Source organism: Arachis ipaensis, chromosome B06, assembly GCF_000816755.2.
Source record: "Arachis ipaensis cultivar K30076 chromosome B06, Araip1.1, whole genome shotgun sequence".
Lineage (NCBI taxonomy): Eukaryota > Viridiplantae > Streptophyta > Magnoliopsida > Fabales > Fabaceae > Arachis > Arachis ipaensis.
Genome location: NC_029790.2, coordinates 102,490,739 through 102,506,260, shown reverse-complemented (window position 1 = coordinate 102,506,260; position 15,522 = coordinate 102,490,739). Strand labels below are relative to the sequence as shown.

The 15,522-nt window shown below is 34.9% G+C and overlaps 2 protein-coding genes across 7 annotated transcripts in view; both read left to right on the top strand.

Moving 5' to 3' along the window:
* The window catches only part of LOC107604713 (vacuolar protein sorting-associated protein 53 A-like), a 10,926-nt gene extending 5,369 nt beyond the window's left edge, over positions 1-5,557 (top strand). Inside the window, 18 exon segments of the mRNA XM_016306364.2 lie at positions 119-182; positions 445-630; positions 729-770; positions 1,339-1,443; positions 1,527-1,586; positions 1,782-1,859; positions 2,241-2,298; positions 2,301-2,347; positions 2,472-2,537; positions 2,616-2,693; positions 2,768-2,869; positions 2,871-2,902; positions 2,988-3,081; positions 3,325-3,402; positions 3,634-3,696; positions 4,237-4,305; positions 4,395-4,490; positions 5,070-5,557. Coding sequence (XP_016161850.1) covers positions 119-182; positions 445-630; positions 729-770; positions 1,339-1,443; positions 1,527-1,586; positions 1,782-1,859; positions 2,241-2,298; positions 2,301-2,347; positions 2,472-2,537; positions 2,616-2,693; positions 2,768-2,869; positions 2,871-2,902; positions 2,988-3,081; positions 3,325-3,402; positions 3,634-3,696; positions 4,237-4,305; positions 4,395-4,490; positions 5,070-5,357 — 1,606 coding nt within the window. The 3' untranslated portion in view covers positions 5,358-5,557.
* LOC110263432 (putative disease resistance RPP13-like protein 1) lies at positions 6,406-12,745 on the top strand. 6 transcript variants are annotated; one of them, XR_002349087.1, is made up of 7 exons: positions 6,406-6,534; positions 6,671-6,816; positions 8,617-9,840; positions 10,452-11,379; positions 11,474-11,717; positions 11,827-11,934; positions 12,022-12,745. XR_002349087.1 is itself a non-coding variant. In XM_021104670.1 (2 exons), the coding sequence occupies exons 1-2, from the start codon at positions 6,520-6,522 to the stop codon at positions 7,195-7,197; spliced, it is 534 nt and encodes a 177-aa protein (XP_020960329.1). In that variant the 5' UTR covers positions 6,406-6,519; the 3' UTR covers positions 7,198-8,610. The 6 variants fall into 6 exon arrangements, 1 of the variants encoding a protein (XP_020960329.1); XR_002349085.1 differs by having other exon boundaries at positions 10,452-11,372; positions 11,827-12,745; XR_002349084.1 differs by having other exon boundaries at positions 11,827-12,745.

Sequence of the window (15,522 nt, the reverse complement as noted above, 5' to 3'; positions counted from 1 at the left end):
TTTAACAAAATAATAAAAAGATTTATTAAGAGTTTTTCTGAATAATGTGTTGATATGAACTAAACTCAGGTTAGCAATATTATGTATGGACTCATGATTATGATACTTTTTTCTACAGGAAACAACTTGAGGTTATTTTTTCTAATCTAAAGGAAAAGCCAGATGTGGGGACCCTGTTGTTGGTAAGCGATGGTTTTGACTAATCATTAAACGTTGAAAATTGACTTGCTGTTACAATAATTGCTTCAATGGTCTGATGCTATACAACTACACTTTCTTGTCATTGTTTTTTTACCAGAGCTTTTATTTACAAAATAATTGATGGCTGGCTTTGTGATAATTCATTGATGGTGGTAACAATGAATAAACTGTTAATGTAATGTATTTATGATGTGAATTTATGACTCTTATGTGTTAATTCAATGTTTCACTTGTTGATTTCAGGCTTTACAGCGAACTTTAGAATTTGAGGATGAATTGGCCGAGAAATTTGGAGCAGGCACTCAAAACAGGGAGGTTGGGAATGAGATTGAGGAAATAGGTAGGGGAGCAAATTCTGGCAGTAATGCTTCTGATATCCGGAGGAAGTGTGAGAAAAAGCTTGCTGCTCATCAAGGAAGTGACAATGGGGTATGTATTATGAATTGGTGAAGTTTACATTACTTATTCATAAGGAATCATTGAAATCATAGTTGTCTATGACCATTTTGTTTGGTTGTTATGAATAGGAAAACAGTAGAAGTAAAGATTTGGCGGTACCTGGAGCTGGGGTATGGATCTATGTGACTATTATCTATTTAATGTAATCGTTTTGTTGGTTAAGTGTTACATACATATATATTGTACTTCTTATTCACTGTTATCCGAAATTTCTATATCTTGTTAGTCTAATATTAATTCATGGTATTAGAGAAGAAAATCCGACGATGTGCTACATTCTGATTACATCATTTAAAAATTTAAAATCTTCTAATCAAGGTTATCTTTTTTATTTTATCTGTGCAATTGAAGCACTGAAATTGTATTGGACTAATGTAATCTTTTATTTGATAAAATGCTTATGTCTGATTATATGCTTGGGCTTGTCTGGACTCTTATATTGTCTCTCAGTTATTTAATTATTTTATTAAATATTTTCAAATTATCAAAGGGTAAAAGATGGGAGAGAAGAAAATTGAATGTCCCAATTGAAAAATAAGTCAACTGAATTTGATGTAGAAAAAACATTGACCTCTTGGTGTGCTTCCTAGTCTTTGTTGTAATAGTGACTGTCCTCACTTTATTCTTAATGATCTATTTCACTAGGTGCACCTGATAAACATTTTGTTATTTTGGCAGTTCAATTTTCGTGGAATTATTTCATCTTGCTTTGAACCTCACTTAACATTATATGTAGAATTGGAAGAGAAAACACTAATGGAAAATTTAGAGACACTCGTTCAGGTAATTTGGGTCTTGCTTTTTGATATATGTACTCATTGATTTACTTATCATTATCCCTTGATTAAATGTGTCATCAAATATAGGAGGAGACATGGGATATTGAGGAGGGAGGTCAGAATAGTATTTTATCCAGCAGCATGCAGGTGATGGGTCATTTCATTTCTCAAGAGCTTTTAGGAATTCTGTTAGGTAGCTTCTGGTTAATGTTGCCAATATTAGATATGGTTAGATATATAGATCCCCCCTGGCACGGATGAATGGTGGAGCCCCCTTCTTTTCTGATGGACAATTTGTTATTATACTCTGAGTTGACTTGGTTGTTTTGTTGTACTACGTAGTTGTTTCTCATAATCAAGAGGGGTTTGAAGAGATGCAGTGCGTTAACAAAGAACCAGACACTATTTAATTTGTTCAAGGTAACTCTCGAGTTATAGCTAATATTTCTCCATTTCAAAAATGACAAAGCATATGCCTAGAGTTGTTGAATAATTGTTAAAGTTCAACACATGGAACTAGTAGGAGCACTCTATTAAGGGAAAAACTTCACTTTGAGACCTGCCTAATGGTGGTTATGTAATGTAGCCAATGTAGTTGGCTGCGGCTGAAGAGTTAAAAACGGCTATGTGATCTGCACCCTTATTGTCTGACTGACTGTTGGGTATTAAGGAATTCAAAAGAATGCTGTTTGAACTTCTCTGTGGAAATGGAGTTGGTTTTTAGTTGCAACTTGCAACGCATACTGTAATTTAGAGGTCTATCTTTATGATGTATATGATTTTGTTTCAATTCACTCTTAGGTTTTCCAAAGAATTCTTAAAGCATATGCTACAAAGCTCTTTGCAAGACTCCCAAAGGGTGTACTGGAATTGTTGCTGCTGCCACAGGCACGGATGGACAGATAAAGGTATCTTGTAAAGAATTAGCTTTTCATGATTTGTCAGAAGTTAAAGCTACATATTAACTTACTGTTTTATCAAACAACTTTATTTGATTTTTTTTCTATAAACTCCTGGGAATTGTTGTAACAGACATCTGATAGGGATGAAAGGGTGATTTGTTTCATTGTTAATTCAGCCGAATATTGCCATAAAATGGTCAGTAAATTTCTTTATCATGCTTAATTTAGTTCAGGATGAGTAAATGCCAGTTTTACTTAGCCTTGCATATGGCAGGCCGGTGAACTGGCTGAGAGTGTTTCCAAGATAATAGATCATCAGTATGCAGATGGGGTGGATATGTCAGAAGTGCAGGTACTATTATCTTCTCACCAAAATGATGCTTTTCTCTGCAAATGTCATTCCAAGAGAATTGTGCAATCATGCAGGATGACTTTTCAGCTGTTATAACAAAGTCATTGGTGACATTGGTGCATGGCCTGGAAACCAAGTTTGACGTTGAATTGGCTGCAATGACACGTGTACCATGGGGGTACTCTTGAGAGTGTTGGTGATCAGTCAGAGTAAGTTGAATTTCAAAAGAGAAAACAATTAGTAATCTTTGTTCCTGATAAAATTACCAATTTAACAATATTATTTTTCTTACAGATATGTTAATGCCATAAATCTGATTCTTACCACTAGCATTCCTACTCTTGGAAGTCTTCTTTCTCCTGTCTACTTCCAGTTCTTTCTGGACAAGGTAATACCAATTTGATGCATTGAGTTAAGACTTTTTATGTCAACCTTGGTGTTAAGGACATTTTCTTTTTTGGCATGCTAGTTATAATTAATAATTAATAAATTATTCCTTTGAATGTTTTTCTGTTTTGAATATCTTTTTTCTTGCAGATGTTGTAAGGGACTAAATTAGATGGTAAATACTCAATGTTGCTTAATAATGCAAGTTGAATGTTTACATTTAATTCCCATTTATTATCCACAGCTTGCATCATCTCTTGGTCCCCGCTTCTATTCTAACATTTTCAAATGCAAGCAAATATCAGAAACGGGCGCTCAACAGGTACTGGCTGCTTTCTTTAATTGGTTTTTATTTCCTTTTAGTTACATCAAGAGTAAAGTTAAAGCATATTTTTTATGGGTTTGTAAATGTAAGATGGTTTTTATTTTCAACAGTTTTGAACATTTTTTTATTGAGTACAGGATACATAAAGGAGATTTGAAACTTATTTTTTTTCCCTGTGGAACACTTGAAATGTTATGACAACGAGCTGACAAAGCGATACTTTTGCAGATGCTACTGGATACACAAGCTGTTAAGACAATCCTTCTTGAGATTCCTTGCCTTGGTAGACAGGTGATCTAACTTCTGCAAATATTTTTTAGTTATCTTTCCTTCCCTTGGAGCTTAAATCTAGGGAATCTGAACTCCACATTTCATGAGTTGGTGAATTTACTATGCTGTTGTTCCTTTCACTAGTAGCATTTAATTTTTTTTCTCAGCTATAGTTTTTATATAGAAAATATTGATAATGAAATTTTCAAGTGAAAACTTTCACCAACTTTCAACTGTAGACAGAATTAGAAATTGTTATTTTATTTTTCAAACCAAGATGAATAAAAAATTAAGAGCTGAGATTTTATGTTTTGCTTTTTATAATTTACATGTTGCTAGTTATATTCTACCCATATGAAATATTTTGTTGCCTCATTGGTCTTAATTAATTCTCTACTGAATTGGAAGCAGAGATAGACTGCCTGTCTAAACCAACTGACTTTATCATCTTGCACGGGGCAAACAAATCCTTATGAAATTGCATCTGTCATATAATTGTCTATTTCTTGTGTGCTTGTGTTTCTCTCATTACACTTGTTGATTGTTTATTCTCTGCAACAGACTTCAGGTGCTGTTGGCTATTCCAAGTTTGTAAGCCGCGAGATGAGCAAAGCTGAGGCACTTTTGAAGGTTGGTTGTTATTTGGGGAAAAAAAACACCATTATAATTGAAGTTTATTTAGTTCTTTCTAACATGGGTTTGTGTGAATGGAATGTTAGGTTATACTGTCTCCAGTTGATTCTGTGGCAGATACATACCGAGCATTACTACCTGAGGGTACACCAATGGAATTTCAGAGAATACTGGACCTTAAGGTTTTGCTAATTCCTATCAGTTCTTTGTTCAATTCCTTTAGTTCTGATTACTACCTCAAAAACTGGAGATTGGCTGTCTCATCATATAAATGCATAAAATGAACTTGTATAATTCTAAGTTCATGACTAATTTCACTTAACTTATTCTAGCTGAACAATCATAAGTGAATGAGATGCCCTCTTAAGTAAGTGGGTAATTTTCCCAAGCTTGAGGAGAATAACAAGGAAGCATAGTCTTAATTTGTGTAGACTAGACAAAAAAGTGGTTCAAGATTCACTATTTGTAAAGAACATTACATTTTTAGTAAAATAAGACCTAAAGGGAAGTAATCTATTATTGATGACACAAAACTTGCCTGTCGTGCTCAAGTCAAGTGTTGGATCTTATTAAGATACGGACTAGTTTCCAAAGTTGAAAATTCTTATGGAATATGTATGAAACATTAAATTTGAATAATTACCATAATCGTTCAACTTTGTTATTTTCTAGGAATGGTTCATGGATTTATTGTTTATGGTTTTTCAGATGCAGTTGATTTGTCAATTCTTTAATCACTTATGTCTGTTTTCACTTTTCAGGGTCTTAAAAAAGCGGATCAACAAAGCATTCTTGATGACTTTAATAAACATGGCCCTGGAATTAAGCAAACACAGATTACACCTACAGTTGTCCCAGCTTCCCCCATGGCTCCGGTGGTGCCTAATCCCTCTGCCGCTGGACTCATGGCATCTCGGGAGGATGTACTAACTAGGGCAGCCGCACTTGGACGAGGAGCTGCCACCACAGGGTTCAAGCGATTCTTGGCTCTAACTGAAGCTGCCAAAGACAGGAAGGATGGGCCTTTCCGGAAGCTTTTTAATCCATAACGAAGAGTGGGGTATTGAACGAAAGTTTTTATCAGAAGCTTTTGGTTGGTTTTTCGTTGTTCCAAGAAAAACTCTGTATTTTTTTGTTGTAGGTTTATTTTACTCTAATTCTTTTTGTAATTTTACGATCATGTTTATCTTTATTTCACTTTATCAATCGGAGTAGTTTATTAAAATAATGTCTAAGAATATTTATTCCAGGTATGATCATAAACCACAAACATATTCAAAATAGGAAATATAATAATAAAATTGTTACTAATATGAACTAACATCCTTAATATAATATAATTTTTATATAATTAAACGATTTGATGTGAAATTATGAAATTAATATTTCGACAGCTAAAATGTAGATAAATGTTGTCCTTTATATGATAACAAAATAAGTTTATATTGACATGATATATTTATAGAAAATATTTATTAGTTTATTAGCACTATTTAAGTCTATTTTTTAATATAATTTTCACAAAGATGAATTTTGTTCGATAAACAAAAAGTGCAATATTAGAATTTAAATTTTTTATATAATTATAAACTAACATTTTTATATAACATTTTATATAAATTAATGTAGTTATGGTGATATATATTTTTCTCTATGTTATTATAAGCTAAGTGAAATTTATCCTAGATTGGTTATATAAATGAAATTATTTATGATATAAATGTTATATAAATAGATGTTTCTCCTTTGTTATAAAAAATTTAGTTTGAAATAGTAACTTTATACACAACTTGGGAATTTACGTGTTACTACTTATTAGTTTGTTCTAACACTATTTTAGGTTTTTTTTTTCACATAATTTTCACATAAAACAACTTATTCAACAATTAGGACATATTCACTTTAGTCTTCTCACCTGAACCAACATCTTTTATAATATAATTTTTCTATAACTAGTTGTTAGAAGAAAACAAAAATATAAAAGTTTAATTATAAATTTGATAAAATTATAGAGACCAACAAAATAATTAAATTAATTTCAAATTAGAAAGAAATGCATTACTACATGGCAGTTGCCTGATGCATAATTTAATAACACAGCATACACAACACGCAGTTGCGTACATTTATTTTTACTACAAGTTTCACTCTCGAAGAAAATTGTCACCTTCTAAAGTACGTTTCTGTTTCTGCCCAATAATCTCTGCAATCATGGCAGGTACAATTGTAAGTCAAGCTTTAGTGTCTAGTTTTATTCAAGTTGTTTTTGACAAATTTGCTTCACCTAAGTTTGTGAATTTCATTCGGGGAAAGAAGCTTCACAAGAAGCTAATCAAAAGGTTGGATACTAATCTGTACGCAGTTCAAGCTGTTCTTAATGATGCTGAGCAGCGACAAATCAATGACCTTGCTGTAAAGAAGTGGCTCGATGATCTCAAAGATGCTGTCTATGATGCTGATGACTTGTTGGATCGTGTTTCAACCGAAGCAGGAACAACTCAAAAAGAGGTTAGTACCTTGTTCTCTCGCTTTCTAAATTTTCGAGAGTCCGAGGTTGTTACAAAATTGGAAGACATTACTGAGAGACTAGAATATACTGAAAAAAGCAAAGACATTCTTGGTCTAAAAGAAAATGTTAGGGAGAGCATGTTGTGGAGAACACCATCAACATCTCTATTTGAAAGATCCACTATATATGGTAGAGATCAAGACAAAGAAACCATAATGAAATTGTTATTGGATGATACAATAGATGCTAAAATATCTGTGATTCCAATTGTTGGCATGGATGAGATTGGAAAAAGCACTTTAGCTCAATTGGTGTATAATAAATTAATAATGAGTCTTTGGAGCAAATTTTATCTTAAGTTGTGGATTTTTTGTTTATAAAAATTTTGATATTCAGAAGATCACTAAGACTATGATAGAGATAGTTAATTCAAGTAGCTGTGATATGAAGGATTTGGGTTTTGTTCAAGTTGAATTGAAGAAAAAAGTTTATAGGGAAAAAGTACTTAGTCATTTTGGACGATGTTTGAAATGACAACTATGATGTTAGGAATGATTTTTAGAAGCCTCTTCAACACGGAGTCAAGGGAAGTAAAATTCTTGTAACAACTCGTAGCGAGAAAGTTGCTTCCATTGTCCAAACATGTCTATCTTATCATCTAAGTCAATTAGATGATGCAGATTGCTGGCTGCTGTTTGCTAACCACTCATGTCTTCCATTGGAATTAGGAGAAGATTCAAGTAAAAAGAGGATTGGTAGACTATAAACTCTTAATTGTATAATGGGTATATCAAAAATGCCATTTGGATGAAGAGAAAGTATATGATTGAGACAAATAGCATTGAAAACCAAACTTACAATCTTGATTTGCTGTTCTTGCTACGACAACTAACAAAGAACTGAAAATGAGTAGTAGGAACATTAGAATTCTTTCATCCATGATCAACTCAAATGAAGACAGAAAACTCACATTACTCTTGAAGTCTATCTGTCTTTTGTTGCAAAATAATGAAAATATAAACTTCCTCTAACATCAAGCTAAAAAAAGTCAACAAACTAAAATATGATTTCTTATGATGCAGTTTCTGTCTCATGATGTTAAAACTTACCTGGTAAAACAATTTGAATAATTCTTACATGGTAATATCATTAAGAATTACCACTAGCAAGAAAAACAGGACATTCCTACATCATTTGAAAAGAAAATGTATAAAATGAATTGCCAATAGGATTAAGTCAAAATTAAATAAAGTAAACTTAACCAAATTCAACAAGGGTGGTAAATGGACTAATTTGTTCTGCGCCGCCTACTTAAACGATCCTAGAATACGAGCCTGTCCCGCCTAGTGACGAATAATGGGCCATGCTTTTTTCCCCTTACTATTTCCTTTTTTCTAAAGTAATTCCTAAGTTTAATTAACATTAAAAAAATTTATAATTTCACAATATCACATATCTCGTTTATACTATAAACGTATTAAATAAGTAAGTATCTTGTTTATAGTATAAATAAAATAGTTAAACACATTAAACACTATAAATGAGATAAGACACATGGAAATATGAACGTATCACGTGTGCAAACGTGAAACGTGATTGATAAACTCCATTTTATCATTTTAAATTGTGTTAAAAAGTATGGAGTTTATCAACTAACTTACTCAATTAATTGAGTTTTTCGAATCTTACTTTCGATAAAGTTGTGTGTGAAAAAATTATGCTTTTTGTGCTCCTAATCATTAATTTATTAATCTCTTTTTATGCCATTCGATGCCGTGATTAAATTTAATTGTTTCAAGGTTAAGGTACATCAATGACCTCAAAAGATCGAAAAGAATGGAATGAAGAAGCGAATTCAGAAAGTGATTTAGGAGTGGAGCTTTTTGGTAGCTCCCGTGAGCAAACCGTTCTCGCATGAGCAAGATACTCGCGCAAGTGGCTCTTCCTCGTGTGAGCGAGATATTCGCGTGAACGACATATCCTTGCGAATCTCGTGTGTGTGAGCTTTTTCCCCGCGCGCGAGACCAACCCACGTGCCTAGTTTAATGAAACACATGCATCCTCTTTTTTGTACTTTCTTAAGTCCCTCAATAGCTATTTCTGATGGTATGATGAAGCCAAGATGGAAGGGAAAAGGAGGGACATTCACATACTCGCCACTTTTACATTTTTCTTAGGTTTTTAGTGGGATTCTAGAGAGAAACTCCAACTTTTTTCTAGAATCCTTAGGGTTTTACTTAATTTTCTCTTTAGTTTTAGATTTTAATTTTGTTTAGGTGTAGTTTCGCTCCTATTTTCTTATTCTCACACACTACTTACTTAGAATATTTTTTTAGTTTTTTATCTTGTTATTTTAGTTTATGAACACTTGTTAAATTTTTGTTTACTTTTAATGAATTTGATTTTTTATGTTTTATTCTTGCTTACTTACACTACAAGAAAAATGTTGAGTATCATTGAATTTAGTATTGCAGAGTAGCGGCGTCTTTACTGGCGGGTTTGGCGTCAAATTCGTCATGCCAAATATTGCCGGCGGATTATCATTTTCGATGGTAAATTTGCCGGTAATAATTGGAGGGAAAAAGAGAAAATTAGGTGCGACATTTAGGGTTGGATTTACCGACAGAAAAATCCGACGGTAAACCCACTTATTAGAATGCTGCATTTTGGTATTGAAACATGTTACCATCGGATTTTTTCGCCGGTAAATCCGACGGTAATTATGCCCTAAATTCGAACTGTGAACCCTTTTCACCCCTCATTTGAATCTCTCTCTCTCTCTCTCTCTCTCTCTCTCTCTCTCTCTCTCTCTCTATCCCTCTCCCCTCTCTCTCTAACCCTCTCGCCTCCCACTCTCTCTACCCCTCTCATCTCTCTGGCAGCCCCCTCCTTCTTCCCCGTTGTTCGTCATTTTTGCCGTCATCATTACTGCTGCCGGATTCTGCTGCTGCTGCTACCACCGATTCTGCTGCTGCCGCCGCTTCTGTCGCCCTCTTCCTCTCGGCGTTGGTGCTCTTCTTCACGTAATTCTTCTGAACTTATCTTTTTCTAAAATAGGAATAAGGTCTTAGTTGCTATTATAATTTTGATTCTGATTTGGTCTGATTTATTATAATAATTTTGTGTTTGTTATTTTGGTTCTGATTTGTTATTATAATTTTGGTGATGACTTGTTATTATAATTTTGTGTTCGTTATTTTAGTTCTGATTTGTTCTAATTTGTTATTATAATTTTTTGTTCGTTATTTTGGTTCTGATTTGTTATTATAATTTTAGTTCTGATTTGTTCTAATTCTAATTAAAAGATGTTCTGAGGTATTGTTGATTAAGTTATTAAAACACCTAAGTAGTTAGGAACTCAACTTATTAGTTAACTGATTAGGTTATTTTGGATATGTTGTAGCGGCTTTGAAGTTTCAATTTATGATTGAGGTTAGTTGGATTTATAGGAACCATAAATGTGGATACATGGCCAACTTTAGGAGAGGTTATGCCAAAATATTTTTCAAATAATATAAATGTACACAGGATTTGTGTTGTATTTGCTGATTTATGGGATTTAAAGTCTCTGTGAATTTTATCTTTGCTATTACATTATTTTTGTGACTAGTGTTTCTTGATATGCTCTTTGCAGACATGAGGAGAGGTAGAGGTGTCATGGATCAATCTCGTGGTCGTGGTAGAGGGATGGTTTCTATTGGTACCCCTGGGACTTCTCAGTTGTCCTCTTCTACTCCAACTACCCTGGTGACGTCACAGGCAATGGGTGCACCGGACCAGCCGTTCATCATGGTCCCTAACACCAACTATGAGGCTCCATCTACCTTGATGACGCCGCTTTTATCTGCTCAGTAGTCCACTGTCTCGACGACGTCGACTCCAACGGCAGACACTGGGTGCCGGAATCCTCTCACGGATCCCAGCCAGATGCCCCTTCACTACCTGCCATCGTACGGATGACGATTTGATTTGATGGTTTGATGGCATATGTACTATTTTAAGTCTTTTATGTGCAAACCACTTTAGTTAGTTAGTTTAATTTAGTTACACCCAATTTTCTAATTTAGTAGATTTAGGTTGTTAAGATAAGTTCGATTTAGGTTTGAACTGCTGAAAATATTTGATAATTCTTAATTGTTGATGGATGTTGTTGCTTAAGTTATATAATGGCATATAGATGAAGATATTATCTTAATTGAACCACTTATTGTTGATTGATGGATGTTGTTGCTTGATTCTTGATTCTTGTTTGTTGATTGTTGATAGATGTTGTTGTTTAAGTGAATTGTTGATGGATATAGTTATTGGCACATTCTAGTTATAAATGAAACTCTACCAAAATTTCTAAAAAAAATCTAAATGTAATTGAAGTTTATAGATTACTTGAAATAACTTTTTAGTAACCTACTAATCTTAAGTTTTCCATTGATAGGTTTGTGCCAAATAACAATGCATGTATACAGGAGTGTACTATTGTCATCAAGTTGATGTACGAACACCCATGGCCGAGCTATAAGAAGATCTCGGCAAAGACTAGAGAGCAATGGTTTTAAAAGTGCGCGGTAAAAAGTTAACATATTCATACCTTTATATATTCTATTTTGTTTAATTATGTATTTAATTTCGAATAAGTCGTGATAAATATTCTTTCTACAGGAGAAATTTATATGGAACAAGAATCACGATGCCATAGTCAAGAAGATCTTCCACCATCGGATGGTTAGGCGGCTTCAATAGATGTTGGAGGACGTACGTGAGCTCCGCGACCACCTCACCACTTGGCTCCACCCGGATATTAAGAAGGCACGGTACGTTCATTGGGAGACTGACGAGGGATTCAAGTGTTGCCATCTCATGAATAGAGCTAACAGGGCATCGGCCAGGTCGTCAAAGTATACTGGTGAGTTAGCGACTTTCATGATGACAAAGGCCAGGCTGGTATCTAACTTGTTTCATTTTGTTATTAAGTTCCTTTAGTTAGTCTTAACATGTGGTTTCAAAATGTGTAGCCTAAGTCATTGGATCGTGAAGCAATGATGGCGGAGACCATCAAGTATACTGACACCTTGAAGGAGAACAAGGAGAGATTTGCTGATCAGTGGGTTGTGAATCATTATGTGAGTAAACATCATGTAGGTTAAAGGTTTTAATTACCTGTAACCCTACTCATAAAATATGTTGTTACGCAAGAGTCCTACATGCAGAGTTTGGAGGCTCCATCCCAGCAATCTCAGCCTAATGGAGACGACGGCAACAACTCTGCTGCATCAGTCGTTGATCCTGACATGGTTTGGCGTGAGGAAGCATCTACTCTTTACAAGAATCTTGTCTATAGGCTGGGATCATTCTTCACCGACAACCTCCGCACATCCACATTGAAATATTCATCAACCCCTGCTACCAGTCAGTCCGTCGATCCCGAGGACGGCGTCGATTTGAGCAGGTGCTACTTCTCACCAAGAGCCTTCACTAATAGGCTCAACAGCTGCGGGAGTCTGAGGAGAAGTATTAGACAATCCTCTCACACATGACAAACCATGATGACATTAAGCTGGAGTGGAGGCGGAAGTTGGAGCGGCTTTAGCGGATGGAGCGCAACATGGCACCGTACAACGATCAGATGCGCGTTAGAGGCAGTGTTACTACTGGTGCCAGTGGTGCTGTTGGTGGTAACGACCCTACTGGAGGTGCATAGGCATCACTGCCTGGGCCGTCCCATCAGCAGCAAGACCAGCGGGACAATGACGACAACAACTATCAGGATCTTTAGTGACTAGGTTTTTTGATACAATGTTTGATTGTATCATATCATCTATTATTTGACTTTACATTTTATTTGTACACTTGATAATTTAACATATTTGTCTTCTATTATTTAGAATTTAACTACTAATTGTGTAAAAAATAAATTTAAATAAAAATTTAAAATTTGACCATTAATTTCATAAAAAAAAAGTAAAAAAAATTGAACTTACCGTCGAATTTACTGGGAAAAAAAATCTGACGGTAACGATGCGGGAACAAAAATGGTTCGGTACCAAAGTTACCGTTGAAAAATTTGCTAATAACTGACATCGGATATTCGTAGCTTAAAAATAAAATTCCGCTGCTAATTCTGCTGCAAGTTACCGGCGGACAAAAAATTTTGACGGTAAACATTTACCGGCGAGGTTTATACCGTCAGATTAAATCCAACGATAATCTTATTACCAGCTGTTTATTTTTGTTTTTTCGCCTATAAGTTTGACAATACTCAGCGTTTTTTTATAGTGTTAAGATGTTTTTGTTGCTTGCTTGAATTGGGTAGTTGTAGATTTTATTACTTTTGCAATTTATGATACTTTATTTTATGCACACTAAGTGTTTGATAAAATGTCTCACATAGTTATAGAGTAGATTTTACATTCTTAACTTGGGTTGAAAAATTGGGTGACCTTGAGTCATTAATGCCAAAGTTGATTGATAATTTAGAGATATTAATATATATTATTTCCACTAATGCAAATCTTTTACTAATTCAACTAGTAAGTTGGTTAGGACTTGTGGATTAGGGTTAATTAAGCCTAATTGACTTTTCTTAATTTGTAGAGGCTGACGAATTAGGTTTGCTCTTTGTAATTATCATATTGTGGTTAGTGACAAGGATAGTGATTCTTAACCTTAATTGCTCTTAGTTATTCTCTTGACCTTTAGATATTGCTTGCTCTTTTAAATTCCTTGCTATTTAAATTTCTGCCAGTTTCAATCAAACCCCCAATTTTTCTCATAGCCATGATTGTTTTGAATTGTGACATTTTAACTAAATTTTGAAAAGTATTGAATTCCGATTTAAAGCTATAATTAACTTGATAATTTACTACTACGGAGTTTAGATAATTTTGAAAAGTATTGTGACATTTTTCTCATAACCCTCACACTCATTTCCCTTATAATTTACTACTACAGAGTTTAGATAATAATCGGATGTGATAACTATTTCAGAAGAGATACTATTTGATAGAATTATAGCAATCCTCTTAAAACAATCTAAGAAAACATGGTGAGTAGACAATCAATCTATTCCTAGGATAACATCTATACCATTCAAAGGTAGTCATATTAAATCATGTACAAAAGACTTATCCCTAGTGGAAAAAGGAACCTTACGACATACTAAGCTAGTCACAGGATTTTGTGCAATAAGAGTATGAACAATTAGATCATAAGCCATTCTCTAAGAATCCAATCCCAACTTAAATGCAAAATCTATCGATATGAAAGAATGTGAGGCACCTGAGTCATACAGTACAGTTAGGGTTTCATTCTTGACAGAACACGTACCTCTAATGAGGGAATCAGCTTCAGAAACATCCTCAGCTTTCATAGCGAATACCCTTCCTTGCTGTTGGGGTCTAGAAAGGACAAGTCCAACTCTTTGTCGTTGGAAATCCCTAGCGATATTTCCTTGTTTACTACAATTATAGCAAACTCCTGTTCCAAATTGAAAGAGTCTATCTCCATAGTTTTTCCTATACTTGGTACATACACGTCCTAACTGGTTTTGCTGTGGTTGCCTTTCCAAGTCTTGTCGCAAGTGATTGTTAACTATGGTGTTACTAGGAGGCTACCTTGTAGCCTTGAAGTTCCTTCCTTGAGGGGCAAGATTACAGTTGAAGTTCCTCTGCAAAAAGTTGATTAACCCTAATATTGTGGTTTATCTTGTGTAGAATTTGGAGGGTTTTTATCAATATTTTTCACACTTATTCATATAAATTGCATGGTTTTGTGTTTCTTTCCTAATTTTGCTTCATGGTTTAAAACATGCTTCTTTAACCCTAAAACGCCAATTTTTAATCCTCTTTTATGACCATTCGATGCCGTAATGTGTTTGCTAAGCGGATTTAAGATCTATAGAAGGTGGAAAGGAAGCATGCACAAGTGGAAGGGACATGAAGAGTGAAGCTTTGGAGAATTGGTGGCGACGCGCACGCGTGGTTGATGCGCACGCGTGGACGCATGCAGCTGGGACTCGCGCACAAAAGCTGGCGCATTCACGTGGTGATGCGAAATCCCATCGATGCGTACGCGTGACCGACGCGTACGCGTGGCCTGAGAAGTTCATATGACACGCTGATGAGCGGATAATTTATACGCTTTTTGGCATTGTTTTTAGTATGTTTTTAGTAGAATCTAGTTACTTTTAGGGATGTTTTCATTAGTTTTTATGTTAAATTCACATTTCTGGACTTTACTATGAGTTTGTGTGTTTTTCTATGATTTCAGGTATTTTCTGACTAAAATTGAGGGACTTGAGCAAAAATCAGATTCAGAGGTTGAAGAAGGACTGCTGATGCTGTTGGATTCTGACCTCCCTGCACTCAAAGTGGATTTTCTGGAGCTATAGAACTCGAAATGGCGCTCTTCCAATTGCGTTGGAAAGTAGACATCCAGGGCTTTCCAGCAATGTATAATAGTCCATACTTTGCCCAAGTTTAGATGACGCCAACTGGCGTTCAACACCAGTTCTCTGCCCAATTCTGGCGTCCAGCGCCAGAAACAAGTTGCAAAGTGGAGTTCAACACCCAAACGGGCACCAAAACTGGCGTTCAACTCTAGGAATAACCTCTACACGTGTAACACTCAAGCTCAGCCCAAGCACACACCAAGTGGGCCCCAGAAGTGGATTTATGCATCAATTACTTACTTCTGTAAACCCTAGTAGCTAG